The sequence below is a fragment of the Neurospora tetrasperma genome (genome assembly GCF_000213175.1).
Source record: "Neurospora tetrasperma FGSC 2508 unplaced genomic scaffold NEUTE1scaffold_3, whole genome shotgun sequence".
NCBI classification, from domain to species: Eukaryota; Fungi; Ascomycota; class Sordariomycetes; order Sordariales; family Sordariaceae; genus Neurospora; species Neurospora tetrasperma.
Window position 1 is genome coordinate 4,877,287 of NW_009799101.1, and position 24,427 is coordinate 4,901,713.

The 24,427-nt window shown below is 52.2% G+C and overlaps 7 protein-coding genes across 7 annotated transcripts; 2 read left to right on the forward strand and 5 right to left on the reverse strand.

The window, feature by feature from the left end:
- Positions 1–321: 321 nt before the first annotated feature.
- NEUTE1DRAFT_101303 (uncharacterized protein) lies at positions 322–1,309 on the reverse strand (the record flags this gene model as incomplete). Its single annotated transcript, XM_009853196.1, has 4 exons — positions 322–518; positions 679–729; positions 1,017–1,204; positions 1,287–1,309. 4 exons carry the CDS (start codon positions 1,307–1,309, stop codon positions 322–324), a joined length of 459 nt encoding a protein of 152 aa, XP_009851498.1.
- Positions 1,310–3,183: 1,874 nt separating this feature from the next.
- NEUTE1DRAFT_82910 (uncharacterized protein) lies at positions 3,184–3,708 on the forward strand (the record flags this gene model as incomplete). Its single annotated transcript, XM_009853197.1, has 2 exons — positions 3,184–3,535; positions 3,630–3,708. The coding sequence occupies 2 exons, from the start codon at positions 3,354–3,356 to the stop codon at positions 3,706–3,708; spliced, it is 261 nt and encodes an 86-aa protein (XP_009851499.1).
- A 3,669-nt stretch (positions 3,709–7,377) lies between these two features.
- NEUTE1DRAFT_110582 (uncharacterized protein) lies at positions 7,378–8,350 on the forward strand (the record flags this gene model as incomplete). Its single annotated transcript, XM_009853198.1, has 5 exons — positions 7,378–7,469; positions 7,516–7,522; positions 7,821–7,853; positions 8,006–8,045; positions 8,160–8,350. The coding sequence occupies 5 exons, from the start codon at positions 7,378–7,380 to the stop codon at positions 8,348–8,350; spliced, it is 363 nt and encodes a 120-aa protein (XP_009851500.1).
- Positions 8,351–8,367: 17 nt separating this feature from the next.
- On the reverse strand, positions 8,368–8,969 carry NEUTE1DRAFT_101306 (uncharacterized protein; the record flags this gene model as incomplete). Its single annotated transcript, XM_009853199.1, has 4 exons — positions 8,368–8,436; positions 8,501–8,535; positions 8,693–8,725; positions 8,825–8,969. The coding sequence occupies 4 exons, from the start codon at positions 8,967–8,969 to the stop codon at positions 8,368–8,370; spliced, it is 282 nt and encodes a 93-aa protein (XP_009851501.1).
- Positions 8,970–15,420: 6,451 nt separating this feature from the next.
- On the reverse strand, positions 15,421–19,639 carry NEUTE1DRAFT_82913 (uncharacterized protein; the record flags this gene model as incomplete). Its single annotated transcript, XM_009853200.1, has 4 exons — positions 15,421–18,589; positions 18,660–18,952; positions 19,090–19,319; positions 19,557–19,639. The coding sequence occupies 4 exons, from the start codon at positions 19,632–19,634 to the stop codon at positions 15,618–15,620; spliced, it is 3,573 nt and encodes a 1,190-aa protein (XP_009851502.1).
- Positions 19,640–20,975: 1,336 nt separating this feature from the next.
- On the reverse strand, positions 20,976–21,892 carry NEUTE1DRAFT_122647 (uncharacterized protein; the record flags this gene model as incomplete). The annotated part of the gene is made up of 2 exons (XM_009853201.1): positions 20,976–20,996; positions 21,200–21,892. The coding sequence occupies 2 exons, from the start codon at positions 21,890–21,892 to the stop codon at positions 20,976–20,978; spliced, it is 714 nt and encodes a 237-aa protein (XP_009851503.1).
- Positions 21,893–23,110: 1,218 nt separating this feature from the next.
- Positions 23,111–23,898, reverse strand: NEUTE1DRAFT_101309 (uncharacterized protein; the record flags this gene model as incomplete). Its single annotated transcript, XM_009853202.1, has 3 exons — positions 23,111–23,334; positions 23,480–23,637; positions 23,705–23,898. 3 exons carry the CDS (start codon positions 23,896–23,898, stop codon positions 23,111–23,113), a joined length of 576 nt encoding a protein of 191 aa, XP_009851504.1.
- Positions 23,899–24,427: the final 529 nt, after the last annotated feature.

Consider the following 24,427-nt stretch of genomic DNA (forward strand, 5'->3'; position numbering starts at 1 on the left):
TGCGCACAATGGAGTTCCGAGTGCGAGGCGAGGAACATCGGTCGCTTATGTACCGGCATCGCAGCTGTACCCCGCGGTTCCCCGCCTGGCCGGTCTTACCCCGGACCCCCGGATCAAGACTCCGGGGAAAACCCCGTGTGGCCCCGCGTTTTATACCGGCATTGTGGATGATGCTGGCATCGGTGAGAAGTCGGCGGCTTTTTGGAGACACGCTGTGGTGTGCGCCGAAAGGGACCGGGACTCTAGGGGGGAGTCCGTCGGAGCAAATATACGGATGCGGCAGGCGGTATCTTTTGGACATGCACGTCTGACAATTTCAGGTTACCATGTACCAACCCAACGACCGTGTCCACAGTCTGGCCGACTTGTGGCCGGCGCGAGCCTCGCCAGCAACATCGGGGACAGACCGGGGGAAGCGCGGGGGCCAGACGGGGTTGCAATTTGCGGCCCAACGGCGTGGACATGCGGGGGCGGCGGCCAAGCACGGGGTACACTCTGCGGGAAGACGGGACGGGCGGCTCCCGGACCCATAAAAACGCCGTGAACAAGTCCGACCCCGCGATTCCGCAAACCAAAACAACCACCCCCCCGGGCCGGCGTACATATATGAATAAAAGGAAAGTGAGTTCCCCGCAAAATGCAATGCAATGTCGTTTGTGATGAAGGATTTTCTCTTACAACCGTTCTGAGTGGTTCGGCATTCCGGGGTTGGAAATGCGGGCGGCACAACTAGGAAAAAAAAAAAAAAAAAAAAAAGAAAAACAAAAAAAAATGACAAGAGACTACGTTGTTGACAACTCATCTCACCACCGTTTTGACGAAATGTATTGCCGATTCACGTTGCTAGTGGTTCGCATGGCAATCGATCAGCAGTTTCCTGATTGTCGGTCTCCACGACACTGTGATTTTTTTTTTTTTTCGTTGTTTTGTTTTTAGCAATTTCAGCCTCGTACCGCATTCCATCCTACATACACTACATCCTATGACAAAGCAGAGAAATGAAGGCATATCCACACATGATGCCAATCTGGATCGCTCGATTGTTTCTGAGAGATCTAACTCGGTGAAAGGTATTTCCTGTTCCTGGCTAATTCCAGCATGTCTTCCTTCGCCGGCACGGTATTGGCTCGTTCCTGGCTTCGTGTTCCTGGATTCAGTTTGGACCTGGGAACATGGCGTGATGACAAGTTTAGCCAAAATAGGACTTGGTGGAGTCCATGTTGTTGTTGTCCCTTTGGCGGCCTTGTTGGAGATTGAAGAGCTCTCCTTTCTTTGGCTGTCTGTACGTTGAGGAGCGAGCATTGGACATTTTGATCTTCGAGCTGTCTCTTTCGTTTTCATCCAGTGCTTGTTGTCCTCGCAGCCGACAGCTCGGAGAGTGCATATCCCGGCGCGCAGCATCTCCAACTTTTTTTTCTTTCCTTCTCCAAGAGGTCACCATTTGGAGTGTAATGACGTAGGGCTATGTTTCAAAGCTGACCTTGCAATCGGCGTTTTTGGTGAGCAATCGTGGCACGTCCGGGATGGTTGGCCTGACCCTTGTGGATTGGCAATGGCTCAGCCGCTAGCACTGACTGGGATTAGGAAAGAAAGAAAGAGAGACCAAAGATAAGGTAACGAAAGAAGGCTAGTGCAGGCCAGCGGAGATAAGCAGGGCTCCACATGCTATCCATTGGCTAGGTCGGGTTCTAGCGGCAGGCAGGCGGGGGGCTCAGAGAGTGTGGAGAAAAACAAAAGAGCGCTAAGAGCTACAGTACCCCACTCTCTCCGCTGTTCCTTGCCAAGCAGTCGTGCCAAGCGGCCTGGGCCCCAAAAAGTGACTGCAGGGAAAAGCGGTTCCTCTCTCAGGCCCGGTCCCTGCTGTGCATCCCCTTCCGCCCTTGACTGCAGTGGGTGATTATCTAATAGCGGTGGATTTTGTCGCGAGTGGTGTGGTTTTGGAACTCGAACCACTCCAGCTTCTTTGAAGTTGCTGATTCTCTCGTGTTTTTCAGTTCATCCCGATATTGAAAAGTGTTCATAATACTATCTGACTCGCTTTTCATTACCAGCTCACTGCGTACATAGTAGTACTCAAGCTGTCGGGCTGGAGACAAAGTCTTGAAAACTCCGTCGGAAAGAGAGATACGCTTGATACGGTAGCCGGGCGGCACGGTGGCCGGATGGAAAGAGTCTGGGAAAGAACCTCCGGTTTTTTCATCAAGCAAATTTCCTTTGTGTTGATCGACAGTCAGACAGACCATTTTTTGTGTGTGGCTTCGAAAAAAAAACTTAATAGCCAATGAGAAGCCATGGAAAGGCCGCGGCTGCCCAATCATATTTGCTCACATTCCTCCTTTCTCCTCTTTTTTTTTCACCAGACGGGCTTGTTGCTTGCTGCGACGGAGTTGCTGTGGTCGCCGCCATCGAACCAGTCGTCAGAACAAAAAGACTGGGAAGAGTGGCATGCTATAAGTCCCCTGATCGTGGCCGGACTTTATCGAGTCCACCACTGTCAAGGTGAATCAAGGTGAAGATGGACAGTGTGTCCACGACGACGACGAGGGAAGGCTGTCGCAATGAACTTTGATAGAGTCGGCGTCGATGATACGTACAGTTTATGAGCACTGTCTTACCGTTCAGGCTGCGACGGTGAATAGCTGGACGGTCTGACGGTCAAGATCACCTCGCTTTCTGTGCCGCCAGCCGCCAAGCTGCTCGGGTCGACAAGATTGGCAGCTGCCGACATTACTTCAGTCTTTAGTGTAGGAGATCCGTCTCGCCAGTTGATCTCCCGCTTTTGATCAACCAGACTGCCAAACCTTATCTCAAGGTCAACGCTTATCAATTGGATCGGTTATTTGGATGTGTTGACTCCGCTTGGAAACATCGACTGATACCTACCTACACACCAGCAACCTCCATGTCGAGGGGAATTCCGAATGACCATGATCGTGTGAGGTTTTCATTTGATATACATCAATTCGATACACAATTCGTCCCCGCATCAGTAAAGAAGAAGAAATAGAAAAAAGCGTGGGGTCACCCCGCGGTTTGTGCTCGCGAATCTCGATCGAATGTGCATATCAAAAGTTGGAGAAAAAGTGGTGGTTGTGGCTTGGTGCAGGTTCGCAGGCGTTCCAGACCAGGTGATCTTCACTGGTCCAGCAGAAAGGAGGAGACGGCAGCTGGCAGTGTATATGACGAAGTACATATTCCATTGGAAGACGGAAGACGGCAATCACCGCGACTACGAGCTTCTCTACTTCTGGGTCGAGTTGTTGAATGGTTCGGCGTGGGGTTTTCCCAACTTTCGTTCCATTGGATGGGTAGGATCTTGTGCTGACAGGGAGGACGGACTGTCCAAAAATACCATGCCCGTTCCAACATTGAACGACGATATGCCAATGTTGGAAAAATATCGACAACGTTCCAAGTTTGAGCCAATTGCCATGGTCACGCTCAATCCTTCCCAACCCCACGCTTGTCCTCCCACCCTCTCTCCCACGCCGCCCGCCGTTTGCAAAGACGGCACAGCGTCTGTTGAACTACATCGGTCAAGGCCAAGGGAGGTCAGCACTGCCGCAGACAGTGTTACCGCAAGGTGAGCAGTTGTTGGCCAAAAGTCGCTTTTGCTTCCATCCTGCTAGCAACCTATGGGAGCAACCGGAAACCACCTTCCAGTTCAATTTGGAATGGGACGGTTTCGGCTCCTGGTTGACTGGTTGACTGGCTGGCTGGCTGGCTTGTCCTGGTCCTGGTCCCTCTTCGCTACCAGCCGCTTCTCGACTGTCTCTCGTCTGTTCAGCAAACTTCTCATCCCAGCATCCAATGAGACGCCATAGGCTATTCGAGCCAGGTAGGTAGAGCAAGCCGGGCTGACTGGTCGACTTCCAGCTCGCAGCTACCCCTACCTCCAGTCAAGCCAGCCTTTACGACACAGGCCGGATACGGATATTGGTGTGGTAGGTGAAAGTGTGAAGCAGGTAGAGGTAGGAAAGCAAAAGGCGGTGAATTACCGTGGTGAAGGTAAAAGTATCACACCACTTCACAGGCTGGCAACTCACTCGTGACTTTCTCCCTTGGAGTGCAAGTTCATGCGGTCGTCAGATTCAAAATGGAGCCTCAATAGGGGGAATGGGTGAAGGAAGCGGCGGCAGCACACATGATGCGTGTTTCTTCTTCTTCTTCCCCTCTTCACCAGGTCGGAGGCTTGGGTTTGACTGGGTATGCCTGCTCAATGCATACGCGCCCACTGACTGCGACTCGATCCTCGCTCTGTCATTGCTAGAAGTTCATGAGAGAACCACAGAGAGCTTACGGACCACCTGCTGACTACCGTTAGATACCACCATGATGTAGCCCTTAACGGAAGAGGAAGAACGGTCCTGTTGCCAGCATCCGTACATGTACTAGTGTGGTGAAGTAGAGGAACTTGATGAAGCTGCTGGGAACGGCACACTGTATACATGTCTGGTTCCGTTTGGTGGTGCCTGCGGTACGACATTTCACCTCACCAGCGATCTTCGGGCGGCGACTTTTGCTTCGCCGTATTCTCCCAAAGAGGAAGGAACTGGCTTCGTATATCACCAACATGATGCCTCGAGGCAGTGTAAACGAGTTGATGAGCGTTTAGTGTCCCAAGACGCCTTCTTCCAAGGGACACTTGTCGCCATCGACACCGCTGAACTTGGTATCTCCGACGTCTTTACAGAGTTGCTGAACAAAAGTGCGCAACATGACTTTAGTTGCTACGTTCCAGCCGGAGTTGCCTCCCTCGAGCCTGTCTATTATCTGCCCGTTACATCGGCCTCCATTACTTGCCCTTCAGCGAGTCGGTTCCACGGCGTCATGACACTTCAGTCTTGCTTCAAGCTCGCGTGTTTCGAGAAAATTTTCGCCTCAGGGACAGCACTCTAGGCAGTGCTCACCCGGCTGTGGACCAACTGCATCACAAAACGGATCATGGCAGATGAGTTGCTATGGTTTATTGGATCACGACATTCTCGTGGGACGTCAGATGGCTTTCGAAAAGGGCGTATCGCTGATGAGGTGGCGGCCATGGCACTGGGCAATGGAAAGATGATCCAAGCGTGATGTAGGCGGCCTTAAGGAACCGAAGTCAGTCGATTGAGGCAGAGACCGAGAACGAACCTCAACAATTCAGTCCAGCCAGTCCGAGCCTTGAAAATTCAGGGGGCGGGAGATGTGCGTATGGATGGTGATGATGATGATGATGACGAGGCGAGCATGAACACTCTGGGGAAAAGTCTGGGGTATGGGGACGTTGAGAGGCAAGCAGAATGGACTGGACAGAAACACTGCTCAAAAGGTCGCCTTGCAGAAGTCTGGGGCCCCAGTGGTCCTATGAGGGCGTTGTTGATTTCGTGATGATAATATTATTTGGTGGTGGTGGTGGTGGTAGAGGTAGTGGTGGTGTCATCATCATACGGCGTCGCAACTGCAGCGATGAGGTACCGATGCTTTCGTTCGTCAACTTGACATGGACTGACTGAAATTGCAGTGCAGTGATGTCGGTTCGTTACTAAGTATTCCTTCCCCAGGGTGTTTGGCCAGTGAGTACCAACTTCAAAGGCACGGCGGGCAGTCACGGGCGATGGCGGTGGTGGTTCCCTTAAGTGTTGTGGTGGTCAAACGGGGACACTCAGACGCGGGAAGCACGACCGGTGAGGCAACCGACGCGCAGCGGAATACTTGCCTCTACTGCTAAGGGCTCAACCCTTTCACCGGTCGCCGCAGGACGAAATCTCCGCACGCAACAATTGTGAGCTTTTCGGAAGATCTCCCTCCAGATTCCTCCAAATTCAATGGATGAGGAAACCACACCACACGCAACAAGTGAACGCCGCACCCCGACCGACCGACCGACCAACCAACCGACCGGTTACGACGCGACACCCGACACCCGACACCCGACCCTTTTGAAGGCTTGAACACTGACTGACCGAGCCGTTACCGTTAGCATCCCCATCTTGAGTGTCGCAAAGGATGTCGAGGACCAGAGAGACAGAGAAAGAGGGGGGGTACCAACACTTGGCGAAGCTAGGCTAGAAAGCGCTCGAAACCACCACCACCACCACCCCCTTGAGTGATAGTCCACAGCATGGCAACAAGACAGAGAGAGCGTTATCCGTCACTATCTGACAGATGGGTAACAGTCTCCGCGACCGAAGCGTTACGATTGCCCCGCAAAGTGGCTTTTACTGCTACTCTCTCGCTGCCACTGCTGCTCTCCTCGCTCCTGCTGCACAACGTTACACGGCCGCAGGCTGATATGAGGTCTCGATAGACGAGACGCCCCTTCAGACTTGGCAAAGCTGGAGTCTGGAGCAGTGGACAGAGTCGACATACTCACGGCATCTGTGTCTGTGCCGTAAGCGAGTCGCTCAAACACAATACAACACAATACATCACGACACAACACCACACAACACACGACGCCGCCAGTATTACGTCGGGCGGGACGATCGGTCAACGACGGGAGTTGCAAGTTTGTGGGGTTGTGGAGGGGATAGCTAGGTACAACCAGCCAACCTCATCTCCACGGAAAACACAAGCCATGAATGGATGGCACGGGAAACACTCGACATGGATGGATAATGCGGGACCCTCTGTGCATCAGGTCGTCCAGAAAAAGATCAGGATCAAGGATGGAAACAGGTTTCTCTCTCGCCGCCAGCCCACCTCCAGTCGCCGTACGAAAGGCCAGCAAGCAGAAATCTGGGGAAGATAGTTGCTGCTGACTGGTGTTTACCTGACCCATCTTGCCCCCAGCTTCTTCCAGGTTGTCCTGCAGCGGTTACTTGCGATCTACAGTTTTGCCTGCCCCTTTTCGATGGGTCGACGGTCAGTTTCAAGAATTCCGACCCTGTTCATCTGGGTCGATAATGATGTGATTCGAGTTCGTTAACGAAAACGCCCACCACGCGCCTCTCTGCATCTTGACCCGCTTTATCCTCAGGGGGCACGGGGTCGGTCGAGGATTCCAAAGGTGATGGAAACTTGCCTTATCTCACGCTCAAGACCGTCATGTCTTTTTCCGACGGCGGCGTCGACGGCACACCGCTTGCCGCTATCGCTCGGTCAAGGGTCGTTTTCAGCTTTCAGGATGCGGTATCCGATGCCTTGGTCGCCGCCGTTCCCCTTATTTTTCCGTCACGCACTGACTGTCCGTTCATCAGTCATTTCTCCAAAGTTCCAAGTCCAGACTCCAGAGTGCAGTCGCCTTTGCAGTGCTTGCGGTTATGGGTGTCGGACCCGTACGCGGCGTTGCAACATTGTGCGCCCCACTATAAACACCACCACCACCATCACCAAAAGACGGACGCTACCAATTGCCCGAGACATGTCAAACTCGCTCGTCTTGGACGAATCGCAATGGAGGATGCCGCCTACTCCCTTCCTGTTGGGGGTCATGTACAAGGGCATTACAGTAACCCCCTATTCCCGTCAGCGCTTGTCGAAAGATTGTGAGTAAAGACTTTTTTTGACAAGTGCTGCACGTCAGTCTTTTAGGCAAGAGGTAAGGGTCGTTGGCGGCATCGGTGGCGGCTTGGTCAAGAAAAGTTACTCGACCGTTCATCCAAATGAATGGATGGTTGCCTTCTTTTCGCCCATTCCCAACGCAACGTTTTGAGGCCATGTCTTGCCAAGAGGAAATAGTTCTACACCAAAGTCCGGCGCTACGCCAGTCAACGGAGGCAGATTTCAAGACCACCACCATGACTTCTATCACCACTACCGGGGATGGGACCGTTTGGTTACCAACAACGGAGAACGGATCACTTAGCGACATGAAGCTGTTTTGCGCTAACTTGCAGGTCCACTTGGGACGCAACCTCAACTTCGGCCGGGTAAGGTCCAAAAGGGTCCGGTCTGGAAGATCCAGAGGGACCCCGCACGGCCCGATGCTAGAGTCTCCGTCTGGAGCCCAGAGAATCAATGGAGCCTGCCGTTCGGGCGCTTTGTTACCCCCTTGAGAGGCTCTTGTTTTTTTCTCCTTTAGACCCAGCAGTTGGGCGCCAACCCACTTCGTACTACCAAAAGTGTGTAAGAACAACCTTACAAATGGCCAATGGTCGATAACACAGGACCCTTCTTGGTGGATTGTATGAGACACGTCAACTGGCCGTTTATTGACTACTGAAACCGCCTACAAGGACATGGTATGTTGGGAATTCTACTCCCCAAGTTTGACATTTCCTGGTGGTGGAGGAGTGAACCGAACAATGACCGTTTCGAGATCCGTTCAGGAAATCCACGTCCCATTTCACCATCTGTAGCAGAGGCATGTGTACAAAGAGATTGGACTTCCGTCTACGATACCGCTGATAATACTGTAGCAGTGTAGATCCAGAGGGAAGCTCTTCAAGGCTCAAGCCCAGGCTTGTAAGGCGACACTATCACGCCACCCTTGACCCGCTGTGACGAATACACCTACCTCTAGGTCCCTTCGCTTCCGTCGCTTCCATCCAGCGTCTTGGGCGTGTGGCCATCATACTCCTGAAATCGACGAGTTACAGGGCATGACGGCCGCTAAATAGGGCATGTTGTAGGCTTAGTTGGCGCTATCGCAAGCCAGGGCATGGCGTCCCACCTCCACTGCCCTGCCTGCACATCAATCGCCGGCTTGGCATGGAATTTGATATGTATCAATTTCTTCATGTTACACTCCGGCAAGTCCTTGACTCACAATCACCAGCATCACCAACAGCAGTCACCATTTCTAGAACCTAGTACGGCTCTCCGAGTTCGGCTCACAAAAAGCGTCATGACTCGCAGTTGCTATCACTATCAGCCATGTCTCACATGGACTTGAACGAACCCCTCTCGCTAGAAGTTCTGGTAGCTATCCCTCCCTGTCCGCGCTTCTCGCGAGAGAGCCGCTGTCTCTGATTCTGATTCTGATCAATCACATAGCTTCCTTCACTGACAGGATGACAGTGAGAGAAGGGGTCGCAATCTCGCATCTCACATTGCGAAACGCCATGCCATGCCCATGGCCCAAGACGCCTAGCAAGAAAGTCCGGATGAAATGGAACTGAACTGATAACGACCCGAAGATTGAACAAGATTCCTTCCTTTCTGAGACTGACAAGAGATGAACTAACCAATCGCTACCTAGATTTGAAGCTTGGAGAGATAACCTGATGGCTGATGCTAGGGCTGCTGCTAGTCCTGCTGTATCACTGCATAACATGGCTTACTGGCCTGCCTAACCGCGAGCATGGGGCGTGGTCATGAGCATGGTTTTTGCAGTAGTGAGAAAGAGGAGAGGCATGAAGCAGCCATCGCGGGCATGCAAGAAATTCGAACTGCAGCAGGCGGAAAGATTCATCACCAGAGCATCAGTTGCAAGATGGATATCGATCTTCGGGTTGGCTGACCCTGGCCTCAACCGCGGGTAGCGAGCTCCGCAACGGAAACGCATGGTGATCATGATGATGACCATGACCAGGAAGCCTTGTCCTTTACTCCACGTCTTTTACATGTGCGATGGTAAGACGCTTGGGAGGAATATACGAGACTGCAAATGCAAGCGAGTTCGGAACGGCCGGCGCCAGATCATTGCATCCTGGATAAAGCTGGAGATGAGAGGCCATTCCGACTCGTGACCTGGCCAGCTTCGCTCCCCACCATCGATCCGACTGACATGACATGACATCCACGGAGATCCGAGCGAGTGCTCGGTTTTAGTTCTCGCTTCAACTGCAACGGCCCAAGATGAACTTTGAACTCGTCATTGACCTCAGCCGCCTTAGCTTGGCTGGGTCCCAACTTGCACAGATCAGATCATTGGAGTCAATGCATCGCCAACTTGCGTTCGACTTCTCCGTATGGTCTCCTTCGTATGGCAGTCTGGGCCATAGTCTATATGCCCATGCATGAACAAGGCGCAATTCGCCTTATGTCGTCTAGGTCTTGGGAGACGGGGGAAATTTGGCAGCTTTTGGGTCTCTTGCTACCTGACCTGCGTTCATGGCCTTTGACCGGTCGTTGCCAAGTGGATGAGGGGGGTTTACACAGGGTTGCGGTCGTCAAGTTGTGTAACCATGCTCAATGAGCCGGTCAGGGCCAGGTTGATGGGGTAGCGTAGGGTGGAAATATCCAGAACCCCAGAAGCTGCGATGGGGTTGTGAATCGTCTGTGCTGTCAACGGCAAAATATCTCTCTTGGCCTTGCTTGACACTTCCTTTTCTTGCGCGGACATGACCAAACGCTGAACAGTCACCAAGGTCTACGATCAATTTCTTCCGTCAGTCGGTAGCACTCGCCTCTTGAACTGGACAGCAAAGGGTCCCGGTCCATCCATCCCCCAATCTCTTCAATCTCATCTCATCTCGTTCATCCTGTTTGGCCCGTCTCCGTATCCGGGATGGCAGATACGGCAGCACCAAAAGGTCCAATTCGGCTCATACCGTGCCATCCCTCACTCCCGCCGTCACTCGCGAGCTCTAGCGAGAGGCATAGTGAGCGGAGAATAAGTCATGTATAGGTAGGAGGGTCTTATCTACCTTGATGGCTCATACCACACCTTCATGTAACGCTGATGGACGAACATAACCCTTTCATGCTTACCACTGTCTTCCGGATGTCACCAATGTTCCGGCGTGTATCATATCATCAAAGCGGACATTGTCTGCCCCGCTCACACCACACATGCTCACAACAATCCTGCCTCACAACAAAAAAATTCCGTTATATCAAGGATAATTAATCAACCTTGACTAGCAGCCGCAGCGACAACTGGAAGCAGCCACGGCAGCCGCCACAGGCAACCAGACCCCCTCGAAATTGAAATCCCCACTACTTGTGGTTTTTCTGTTATCTCCGTGCAACACACCATCTTACTGTGTCCGGAAGGCGCTAATGCGGGGTGTGCCACACCTAAACACAAGCACTGCACGTTCGAGGCACACGTTTTTATGTACGAGCATATGTGTGGAAGGCGCATCTTGGTTGGTGTATTGGGTGGAGGATTTGGTGGATGGCGGATGTCACCCTGCGACATGTTTGGTTCTAGTGCCATTTTGAGGCCATGAGTTCTTCTTGTCCAGTTATTCAGTTCGCCGTCAACAGGTGCAACAGTTTGAGAGCCGAACCTACCTGCCTAACCGCCATAATGGAGGGCACGATATTGGGATGACACCCGGGAACTAAGAGAGAAGTGAGACTTGCGATCCGTTCCGGTTCCATCGTCATCCAAACAACCACCGCGAGTATTAGCATAACGTAAAAAGACCGGCTGCTTCCAAGTATGTAACTTCGTTTGGAGCGGCAACAGCTAATCCATCTGCAAGCTCAGGTCCGAAACGGAGAAATTTGATAGACAACCATTCAACCGCCTCACTTCCGTCCAAAAAAGACATATAACCCGCCATCTACACACCCTCATCTCCCTTGGTCTGTCTATCAGGGCTTCAGATCATGCACCTCATCACCGAAGCGGTTCCCGCAAGACGCAGGACGCGGACGCGGACGAGATCTTGGGCCCTTGAGCTAGAGGTACAATCGCCAGGTGAGGTCAACAGTGCCCAGGCTCGTGACTTTCCCCTCATCAGTCCCTGACGTGGGGTGGAACTGCTTATCCGGAGGACTAACTGGGTGCGGGGCTGTGTCATGTGCTTTCTTCGATATCTCAGCACATCCTCTTACTAAACCCGTGCTTGGACTCGTGATTGATCACTTGGACATCTTTGGACTTGGGGGTCCTCCTCCGAGTGAGGAGAAGGAGGGAGGTTCATGCGGGTTGGTCAGAATCGAGGCAGACGAGGTGGTGGAGAGATGGAGAAATGGAGTGGTTCGAACTGGGTCTTGGCGTCAGAGTGGCTTCAACCTCTGGAGAGTGTTTAAGGGCGGGGGCTATGAGGCCGTTGGGAACGACGATGTTGAGTGGTGATGAACGTCTGGAGAAATAGGGAACTGGGGCGGGGAGGTGGGTTGATGGTAGAGGTACCTACCTCTAGGTAGGTTGATGAGGTAAGAGTCTGGAGACTTTATAGGCATTGAAGCAACCAGAGCCCTCGAGCACTTGCCGTCAATGCACCTCTATGCTAATTGTAAGTTTGTTTACATCCTATCAAACTTGTGTCACCCATCATCACCTGAAGTTGGGTAGGAATCTCGTTGTATCATGGTGTTGTGGCGAATTTGACACGTCAAGCCCGAAACCGTGAAAGACTCCCAAGCGGCGGTCCTGAATGCTGATTGATGAGCATTCCACACGGCACTTATACAAGCTATAGTGCTCAGGTCCTAAACCCCTTACGACACATATGGTGAACTATCCGTACGGGCAAGGATCGACGCCGGTGATAACAGATTAAAGGTTTTTGGGGTTGCACGAAGCTCTGGACCAGCTCTTTCCAAAGTTGAAAGTCGGCAGATGCCTACTTGCCTCTACCTCTACTGGTGTAGGCTGAATAGACTGAACCATCTTGAGATATACTGCTTCAAGTGGTGAGGAGTCGGTGCCCCTTCAGCATTAGAAGACATCGCAGGATGATGACTACCTTAATCTCTGGGCACTGAGTCAAAATTTTGATGTTAGATTGGATCATTCTACACATTTGTAGAGCATTCGAGACGCTTAACAGCAGAAAGTTTTGTCTCGGGGACTGTCGACTGTGACTCGGGGGCATCTGCTTCGATTCCAGGACGTATGACATGGAGATTTGATGGCTTCTAGCAGAAACTCCATTGAGGCATTTGAGCCGAGTTCCGATTTTGAAGACTGTAGTCCATCCCGTCTCCCGACCGTCGTTTCCTGCAACGACTGCATAAAACGGATGTATTGAAGATCAATCATCAACTTACAGAAGTAGGTGCCCTGATGTACACAGTCTGCCACAGTTTGAACCAATACTTGAGGCTCTCTCTGTCCCGCAATGTATACAGTTTTCCGTCTTTAACTGTGTTCAAGCTGGCCTGTAGTCCAGGCTGGATGTCTACCTCTACCTCTAGGTCTACACCATCTCGAACCTCAAAAACTGATGTCAGAACCTTCTTCAGCTTCTAACATTCCCTACCATCTCCAGCATCTCAAACGTAATTCTGACGAACGCCAAAACTGTCGTCTAACGTGAATGGGCGTCAGTTAACGTCAACAACGACAATCTTCGAATATTCCTCTGCAGAATATCAGCCACCATGCAAATCACGGGCACCCTACACGTTCATCCCCATAAAATCCAGATGACAATGACAAAAGCGGAGATCTTGAGGCTCTGAAATGATCTCGATGAGAGCCTCAAGTCGACCGGTGTAGCGTAGTGCAAAAAGGATCGCCATTCGCTGAAATCATAGCACGTAAGCCACAGTCCACCCATTGCATTGGCTTTCGGGACCCCCTAGAGACATACTGACTCTAGGGATATTCTGTGCAAGCAACCTTGAACGCAGAGACGATCCGGCCACCGGCAGTGCCGATCACTGAGGCCCAAGATATCAACCACCACACCCAACAGGTCAGTGTTGATTCTAGGCCCCTCCTTCATACTTATCCCTATGATGCAACTATCTGCTTGGTGGTCGACGCCCCCTTGCCAACACGAGCCGCACTACAGCATTGCTACAGCACAACGACGCAGAACGACGTGCAAAAACATGCATCCCTATCCACTTGCGGAGAATGATGGACGCGGATGGGCGGCTTAGAGGGCAGAAGGTTTTTAGTTTGATGCAGAAAGGGTTCTCTAGGCTTCTTGGCTGTGTGGTCCAGACATCGAATCGGGTTACACATTGCCAGACGTTGGCGGGTAGGTATGAGTGCAAGCGTTGGTGACGGTATGATGGTGTGCAACTGTGAACATCGATCAATCTTCAACACGGAAGAGACTGGAGCATCATGGAAATCCTCCCTCGTCTCGGCACAGTCTCGTTCTTTTCATTCTTCTCTTCTTGTCCCACATGGAACCATCTCCGCCTGGACTTGCATAAGCTGTACTGCAATTGATTGTCCACAAGCCCTTCTTGTGCTCTCATTGCACAGTGCCTCACAGCCACTATGCCGGTCTGCTGCACCTCTTACACCACTTACACCTACCAGACGTTCAACAAGGATCCAGACCGGGGCAGAGCACAGTGACGAGGGCAAGGGGCCTGTCAATCATTTCATCAGAGATGACACTTTTCTGTTCCATATCCTCTTCCCGTTCGTTGCCTGTTGTTGAACGATCTGCGACAGAATGCGGAGTCAAAGATCGTCAACATAAGACCCTGACGACGCCCAGCGCGTGTATTGGTGTCGTCGTGCAATGGCACACCATGATATCAAGTCTTATCTGGCCAGACGGGTGTCTACATCAGCACAGCGGTTCCGGAGAACCAACCTACCTACCTAGTTAACGGTTACAAAGAGCACAGTATCTTCACACGTTTTAGCGTTTTCTGGCTATAGAAAATGGATAAACATAGAGGTAAGATACATGTAACGCATTATTTAACATTTTCCATCACTTCCTTGTTTACTCGATCCGTCTAGACCTACACTGGCACATACAATACACCAGGCAACAAGGGAATGGGAGTTGTGTGCGATCAGCCGTCGGACAGCACCTACCTAGTAGCTCGAGAGCTCAAGTGCAATTGCGTACCAATTGCGCAATAGGAGGTCCTATGGATTTGACTTTATCTATCTCACAGCTTGCGGAGTGCACTCCGGTTGTGAACCCCAGCCAAATGTGGTTTGCTCGGTTATGTAGGTAGTCTCTACAGACTTTGTAGTATGATGTCGGTGTGTCCATGTTTTTGGATGACGAAGGCATAGGTACAGTCTATTCCATTCTTCTCGAGTAGGTAGGTAGGTAGTAAGGAGAGGAGGTGAGAACTCGACACTGCTGTGTTGTTGTCAACACCTCTTGTTGGAACTTGGAAAGGTAGGGGATATCAAAGATCTCGTTTGTCCCATGGGGCTTTTGAGGTTTCTGCCTCTCGATTAACAGATAGAAGCGTAGAGCAGGCTGCCGAGAGAAGAACAGATTTGTAGAGGTAGAGTCAATCCTACAGCGACAGGATCGAGTATGTCTTTCCAGGTGTTCGTCCTGCATCGACGCGTACCTACCTGAGTGACAGGCATGCTTTCCGATCAGTCCACTGAAAAAGACGAAAAGGGTTGAGGTCAGTGTCATGAGTGTGTGCACCTAGTAGAGCAGTCGATGATTTCCGGGACTAAGGTGTAGTATGTATTAGGTATTGATAAGGAGAGATGGAACTGATACATTCAGGTGAAATATTCTCACAATTGTCGAAATGATGGCGTTAATAAGAGTGAACTTCGTGACCAAAGTACCTGGATTACTTTCGGATGGAGATGTGGACTTGACGTTGCGTTGAACTCGGGTCCAGTCTCGAAGTGAGTCCGGCGTTGTCTCGTAAACTGGCGGGATAATGTATTATTCCCGGACCCAATGCTTTCATATTGATCACAGGAAAAAGTTCACATTATTTACGGATTAACATCCCTATGTAGAGGTACTCATCGCTAACAGTATAACGCCCTTTACCAAGCTCATGAGGTATGAATAGCTGGTATATGTAGTAGAGGTATCCAGGATCAAACCGCCTTCCCATTATTGCAAGTCATTAATCGCATAGTGGTATTCCATGTCATCAAATGATCAGAACAGCCACCTCTCCTCGCCCATCGGGCCCTCCTCCACATTAAACCTTACCCTCACCCGCCCCGGCTTGACTCTCCCCGTGGCCTTCTTTGCCTCCTTTCCTACCCCCTTCCATATCCCCTTTTTGTTGACTTTCTTCCTATCCTCCAAATCCATCGCCTTTCCCTCTTTCGACTCCGGCTCTGCCTCCGCCCCCTTCACACTCTCGCCTTCCACTCCCTTCTCAGAATCCTCACTAGAGGTACTTTCCCTCTTATCCTTGCCATCCTCCCACGGCGCCTCCCCAACCCCATCATCCAACCAACACCCCACATCCGTACACCAAACCCCCGCATCCCTATTATGCCTCACCTCCTGCCTACTCACCCTCCCATTGTCGCGGGGTATCCACAACCGCGGCGCCGGCTTCCACATCTCAGGCGGGTAATACCCCCTCTTATTCTCGTACCCCTTCGGCAACTCCCAGCCATCTGGACCTGGTCCATTGCCCACTTTCTTGGCGAGAGTCCGGAAATCCGCATACACAGAAGGGTGCAGCCATCGTTGAATCAAGTTCGGGTTTCGGATGGTGGGATCGGGAGTAAGGAAGCGGTGGATGCGATACAGGAAGCGGGTGAATGGTGATAGTCGGCCTGGGGGGCCCGTGCCGTTTGCGGAGGCTTTGAGGTTCGTTAGTTGGGATTTTAGGGTTGTTTTGGCGAATTCGGTGATGGAATGCCGGATGGAGGAGGATCCTTCTAGGCCGCGCATGCGCTGGCTTTGGGGACCGTCGGAGTCGAAGTCGTCGTCGTAGAGACCGGGAGGCTCGGGGTCGTCGGTGGAGGGGTCAGAGTAGTCGAAGGAGTTAGAGGCGTAGTAGTCGGCTGCGGAACCGCCGATGACTTCGGCGGGGATGTCTGCCCCTGGGGTTGACATGGAGGTGTCGTTGTAGTAGTCGGCTGCTAGACCGCCGCCGCCCTGCGCGGATGTAGGGTCGGAGGGGGTGGGTTGGGATACAGGGTTGATGTCGTGGTCGTCGCCGTCGCCGTCTTCGGCGATTTGGCCGTGCTGTTTTTCTAGGGCGAGGGTTTGAGGTAAGCTGGCGAGGAGAGGGGAGAGAGCTGAGCTGAGGGAGTAGTGCGTGATGGCGCAGAAGCCGAAGAAGAGGATCATGAGGAGCATAGGGCCAAAGGCTTTTTTGAGCGCAAACAACCCGATGAGACAGATCTCGGCGATGTAAAGTCCGACCATGAGATGGAGAAGCGCGCGGGGGTAGAGCAGTCCTTTCGTGTCCAGCTCCGAGTCGTCATGGATGTAGATGAGATTATACCGGTAAACCAGGCTGACGAACAACATCCCAAACCCAGCAAACACCAGGATCAACGGGCTGATGCACGAATACGCCAGGGCAATAACCCCCATGTTGGTGAACCGCGGATACACCGCCCCCCAATGAATTGGCGTCAACTTCCTCCACCTGTGATATGCCTTCCTCGGATCAACCATGAAACTGGTCGCCACATAATGCCGCAAAAGATCACTCATATTCGCCAACTTGCCTGCGCCCGCACCCAGACACTGCACCAAGATATACGACAAGTAAAAGTTGCTCGCCTTGGGCAAGTTCTGCGCCAACAAATTCGGCGCTGACATTGGCTGCTTAATGACATCTATAATTGCCGCCGATGCCGCGCTTGTAATCGTCGTTACAAGAAACACCTGAATCACCTGAAACGCAAAGTAGGCGCTCTGGCAATACAATTCGACCAGCGCGTGGGACGGACACCCGGCGACCCTGGCGCAGACTCTCAGTCCGGCGGGGACAATAGCCATCAACATACTCAACGCCACAGCGGGTAATAAGCCCTTGATGACGCCCAGAATGACCTTGGGAAGCAAGGGGATCCAAAACAGAAAGGGGACTTTTTCAGACAAAAAGTCGATGTTGCTGATGATACCGACGGCGGCGGAGGGGATGGACCAGAAGATGATGGCGACCACGACGAGGGCGAGCATAAGGAACTGCCGCATGATCTGTTCCCACCAGCGGATCCTGAGTGAAGACCAGATGACTTGTTCGGGTCGGACGCCGATGTAGCGCGGAGACATGTGCATCGGTTGGTGATGGGACAAAATCTGGTAGGCGGCTTCGGCGGAGGCTTGGGAATCGAATTCGACAAAGGCGGAGGAAAGGGGATGGCCGTCTCCTGCGCGGAACTTGCGGCGGAGTTTCCAGATGTCGCGGTTGAGGACCTTCAAACGGGCACGTGTCCAGCGGATGGTGTCAACACGCCGGCCGAAGTTGTGCAGAGGTCTGTGGTGCGGGCGGTCGTTGGCGCGGACAAAAAGGGCAGCTACGGAGCCGCGGACGTCCGGGAGGGAAGCAGGGTAGCCATAAGGATGTTGGTACTCGGGACCGAGGTCATCGGCTTGGGACTTTTTGGGGGCGCCGGGGTCTTCACCGGGTAGGCCTGGGGTTTCGGTTTCGTCAACAGGGATGGGAGGCGCTTCGGTTCGTCGTTCGCGGATTCGAACTGGATTGGGTTTGGTCCCTTTCTCTAGGTCGCCATCTTGGGCCGATTCGTTCGATTGGTGCAAGGAGAAGGATGATGTCTTTGATGATTGGGGGTCGTCGGTAGCAGGTTCGCCTGCGAACGGTGGCGCGCCCTTTCCTTCCCTGATGTTCTTCATCCTAACCGTGTTTGCCTTTTTGATGAGTTCGATTTCCGCCTTTTCCAGGCGTTCCGCCACGTCGTCTCTGTCCTCCACTAGGCCGCGGAGATAGTTGGTGTTCTTGGGGATCCAAATGTTCTTCACTGAGTCGCCAAACAGCTTTCGTAGCTTCGCCTCGTCCAGATACGGCTTCGGGATACACGTAAATAGCACCGTCCTAGCTGATAATCGGTTGCTCATGTTGGGTGAGAGCAGGTATGCCTGGCGTAGGTTGATGTAATAGATGCATTCTCGGCAGACCATAAACAAAACAAAACCTGTGAACAATCATAAGCGAACAGCCCAACAACACATATAAACGGGAGAGTGACGACCACAACAACTAACCAAAAAACAACCAAGCGACAACCACATGTGCGTAGTACTTGCTCGGCAGCTTGATATTGCCCATCGTCAACTTATCCAACTGCCTCTGCAGATTCCCTCCGGTCGCATTGATCGGCAGCAAGATCGGCCACGAGATAGCCAAGCCAGCAAAGCAAATGACCGACAAGATCTTCAAAAACCTAAGGAACAAGTACCCATCCAATGAGCAATTGTTTAGGATATAATCGTCGTCAATCTTCCAAAATGGCTTAACCCAGTCGATCCACCCATTTGGCAGCGTCTGAGCTGGATGCCTGCATCACACAAGACGTCGTTAGCCCCTAACACCACTACTAGTTCCAGGTGTACAGTGCAATCATTTTGCAATCTACCGAGTCGCACGGGTCGTTGCACACGTTTGGCACAACTGACGTTTGATGGGAAGACATACTCTGGTTCGCGCAACTGTGCAATAGTCCTAGGCGCATACGTCCTTGTACTAATCCGCCGAAACGTGAAGAAGATGAGCAGACAAATGGCCGCATAGACGAGGACGGGCACAAAGGTGCTACCGAGGGCGCTCAATGACGCTGAGTCCTTATTGTCGCCGGAGGAATGGGAGAGAGTGCCGCCGGATGCGCCATCGCGGCCAGAGCCGATTCTGGGGTCATCGCTTTCGTTCTGTTGTGGTGATGAGAGGTATTTAAGTTAGTGATGCTTGTTGACTGGGAATGGGTTGTTTGTCAAGGTGAAGATGAGACGAGATGAACGCGTGGGTGGGAAAGGGAAACATCACAAGAAGCGGAAGCGAAGGGACGGATCGAGAGCCGGGAGCGGCCCGGGCGGCGTCGACAAGCGGGATGAACGTGCGGGAAAGACAGACGACGAAAGAAAGAAAAGAAAGACAACAGGACCTACTATGAATTTGATATTTTTGTTCAATTCTTCCGCTGCCCTTTTCCACAAGTGGGTGTGAAACTCGGACAACCACTCCATCGTGGGTTGCGGTTGTCTGTCTGTCTGCGTGTTTTCTTGATAGAGCTGGAGACCCGACCCAGCAGACACACAACTGACTGGTGAAGGCGCACTCTGTTCAGGTCATATTATGAATGCCCACTCAGGCGCCGCGCGCAACCTTGGAAAACAGCTGCTGATGGTGGATGATGCGCAGATAGACCGAGAGAATTGAACTTTGAGCTAATGCCAGGAACAAACTCCGCGAACTGGGGAAGTGAAACTTGCACAGCTAGGTATGGATGGGAAAAAGAACGGAGGACGGGAGGGAAACCAAGCCTGTCCCAGCTGTCGTGAACCCTTGGGATCTTAGCGGTGGTCGGCAGCGTCGAACAATGGTCCGCCACCGGGGTCACCCAGGTATCTGAACAACCCTGAGGTCAGTCTTTTCGGGCTTCTGGCGTGTCGATCCAATCACAAAACATCGTGGGATAAGCGGAGTAAACTGTGAGTGGAGGACAGATATGGTTAACAACGACAGAAAAAGACCGGTTGTCAGACGGGAGCTACCCAAGTTACCTTACCCGAAGTCGTACAGGAGGCCGCTGACTTGAGAGATACTCATCTTTCACCTCGAGATTCATAAAAATCATGATACTAACCCTCAAGATCTCGTACCTCTCACCAATACTTCGCCCCCGAGGTGCCCCTCTCTCGAGAGATCTACACAGCTTCCACGCGCTATTCCCCGATGAGGAAAAGCATATCTCCTACAGATCCAATGGAACTGGACCCGGTTCGGGAGCGCGAGACCCGATTGGGTATACGATTTGCGACTGACTGGCTGCGACGAGCTGAGAACAAGGACTCAGGGGGCATGGTAGTGTTCACTTTACCATAGCCTTTTTCTCTGTTCTTCTTCCCCAACCAACCCTGCAGTTGGACAGCCCACGAAACTTTCTTCTTTTCTTTTTCTTCATCTGTTAGATCCCGTCTCGCCGAGGCGCCAGTGCGGCGGGAGAGGAAAAAGAAAAACTGACCCACAATGTCATCATGCACTGGACTACTGTATGCGGGCAGTGGATGAGTGGGGGATCAACAGCCCGAGACAAATACCGGGCGGTTATGGGGTTCGCGAAGGCCGAGGGTTGGTGGTCAAGTTTCCCTCGTGGTAATCGTGATCCAGGAATCAAACCCAGAACTTTCATGCTTATCCGCCATCCTTTGATGGTGGAACTTCGGGACGATGATACAAGTTAGTGGATCGTGTAGAAGGCTACAGCGCATAATTGCCTGCTACTGAGCAGAAGGAAAGTGACGAGAACTCGGAAATAGCAAAAGTTCCACAATGGCCCCTTTTCTCGTGCAGTCGGGTCATGAAGTTCAAGAGCGCACGTGCAAAAACTTGAAGACGCAGAAGCAACAAAAGCATCCACTTTTGGTATGTAGATCGATATCTTGCTCCCGGTAGCCGGTATCCAATGGTCAGCTTTTGTTTGAGATCGCTTTTGTAAGGGCAAACAACACACCTTCAAACATCAACGACGTGTGAGCTGGGTTGCCCAGCAAGGACAAAAACATGGTGTTTGATCTGGATGAGTGAAAACATGAGGAGACCACTTCGTCGTAGCAACAGGTGGCACCCTCGGCGCCTGCGCCACTCCCGGTCCGTACCCCGTCGCAACATTTCCGAAGCCTAGAGGTACATTCCCTCCTGTGGCTCCTCCTTCGAAGCCTACCCCATAGCCCATCTGCGCTTGTGTCTGAGCCCGCCCATACATATTACTCTGCCCATAGCCATACCCTCTCTGAGCACCTCCTGCTACTCCAGCCCCAGGCCACCACGCCTCTCCCTTCTCAACATCCCTCGGTATCGTCCTAGAGCTCGCACTCGTCGAACTATCACTCGTGCTGCTCGACGACGATGAATCGTGGTAATAGTGAGCCCTTCTCCATCGGTTTCGCCTACTACTAGCCGTCATCGTAGTATCACTCCAGGCGCGGAATCGGATGTAAAAGAAGCAGCAGATGACGAAGAAGATGACGCCGCAGATAGATCCGAGGACTGCGCCGAGGAGAGCGGTGGAGGAGAGAGGGGCGCTGTCGCGGGGGAGAAGCTGGTGATTTTGAGGGGTTATAGTAGTGGGAGCGGAGTCGAAGGCTGGGGTTTGGTTGTTGGTATTGTGCTTGGTGAGGAGGGACAAAGTGGCTGTCGCTGTGCGGATTGATCGGGAGAAAGATTGGGTGAGGCGAGGGAGCAAATTTCTTTTGCCGTATTTGAGGATGGCGACGATCTCCATACTTCCTGGTGGTCTTTTTGAGGGTATTCTTGAGGCTCGTCTCTCTGAAACTTGGGTGTGTTGTCGGGTCTCAGTCCGAGAAGTGAGACAGGCCGGACTATATCAACAACCAACCCAGCGGGTCTCAACTTGCTCTACCGATTCCCACGTCCACCATTGTAGAGCTGCCGGCTCTGAAACAAACTGGAAGGCTGAGACTAAGGTCCTCCATGAGTCCTATCATGTTGCTATTTAGTGGTGCCGCATGATGTTGACCTACCACACATCATAACCCGCCAACTCTATCAAGGTGAGACAAGGTGTCCTGCATGGGATCATATGGCCAGTGCCATATGACTGGAGCAACCAGGTTGAGGGTGTAGACCCTTTGCTGTCGAACCTGGCAGTCGGGACTCGGGCGGGAAGTGTCCGAAGTGGTGGAAATTAGTGTTAGCCCAGCTGTGTAGCCGTCATCACAGCATATCTCGGCCTACACGATGACTGGCGAACGAACCAAGCACCTAGGACCCCTCTTGATGACGTGCCGCAGCCTGGTATCTTCAGTCTTGATATGCTTCGATACGTGCTGTGTGTTGTCGCTGCTGTCGTCGGCCAATGGCGCAAACGAGCGCTACACCCACTCCAGTGGCGGCGGAGAGGGGCTGCATTTGTGCTGCATATTACCACCATCACAACATGGTCTCGTGTCGGTGATGTATTTATCGCCTTGAGGTGGGATCAAGGACCAGGCTAGCACGCTACTTTTGGGCTCGTTGGCCGGTCGCTTGGTGTTGGGCGGCATCGGAGAAGAGATGGATTTGTCGAGCAATGAAGATCGATGCGACATTAATGTGATGGTTGGTGAATTTGCTGCGATTCTGTTAGCGGATCAACTCAGCCCTCCGCCGTGAGCGACGGGAAGCCGGCCTGCGTTCGCACACCGGTAAATCGAGTACTACACGGATGGACATCATGTAAATTTCGGGAGAAACGGGGGGCGCGATTGAAGGCACGCGAAAGCTTGATTTGATGGAATGAGAAATACGGGTTGATTCACACCGTTGTTGTATTTGGAAGAAGGGAAAATCAAAACGAGCGAACGGATGGAAAGACATGACAAGAGGTGGCCAGTGCGGGCTGCCCCTCCATCCCACTAAGATGTGACATTATCTGATCTCGATCAAACCTCCGCCGAAATTCGATAGTGTAGTAACTGCACCACAACATGACAGTCGTTCCTCAAGTCCAACATTTACATTTCCCGGGCTCCTTACACTGCAAATACCCATCGTCAGGACACGAAACCCTCGAACAATCGCACATCGTCGTCTGGCAAATACACTGGCCATCCGGAAACTTGACCTCATCGTCCAGCGAGCAATAGGGCGTTGTGGCATACGGGCAGTGCGTCAACACTTTCCTGCAGTCAACTCGTTTGTTTTGGGCAATGGCGGGCGCGCAGCCTGTAATGGGGTGGCAGTGGCATTTTCTTTCAGATTTGAGGCCCGGTTAGCAACTGGATATCTCTAAGAGGTGAAGAAAAGGAGACACACCCATCATCATCGCACTTGGTCTGACCCCAATCACAAGCTGTGTGATCGCAATTACATCCTCCCTCTGGCTTCTTCACGCAGATACAAACGTTGTTGCGCCAGAAGGGGTCCATCTGCTGGCAAATCATGGACTGGCCCTTGGGGCAATGGACATGGTATTGATTGCAGTCAGAGTCGGCGCGGCAGCCTTCATGGTGGATGCAGGTGCAAGCTCTGTTTGGGATAGGTAGGCTGTCAATTATTGGGATGGACTGAAGGATGGGGCGAGGGAGGAGCATACCCGTTCATGCAGACGGTGTTCTTCTCCGGGCATGGAGTGTCGTCACAACTGCAGAGAGCCTGTTGCGCTGAGAGTTGGCCAAGGGACATGGTGTAGTTGTTGAAGCCGGTCGAGTTAGAGGCACCAGGCATGGCGGAGCAGGTCGTGGCCAGGCTGAGGACAAGGAGCAAAAAGAAGGAAGAAAGGGTCGACATCGTAACTGACTGAAGAATTTGAGATAGGTAGACCGGCTCTAGATCAAGTCACTGGGAGTAGGCGAAGTAGAGGTTGCCTGCTATGGTTCTCAGGGTGGAAGAAATCTCCTGAAGGACGCGGAATACTGACGATAGACCAGTACTTCAACAGTTGTCCAAAGCTGGCGGTTCATATATCGTCGGTTATAACGTCCATCACCCGATGTCCTTGCCTTTATCCTTTCTTCACAAGAGGCTGCTGGGATACAGTCACGGCAGGAGCAAGCACCTCTGTCTACCTTGGAATTGACGTTGAGATGCCACAAACCAACGGTCCCGTCGGCCATACCTGCCCCATCACTCACCCGAACCTATCACCGGGAAGACCTCTCAAGAAACACTGTTGACATCACATACCCGGAGGTAAACGGGGTAACATGTGCGTGTTTGGGAGCTAAAAACAGTCTGTTGAAGATAACACGATACTAGTACCTCAGACCCGTAGCACAGCTCCATTTGTTCCGAAACCTCAGAGGAGATATTCTGGGAA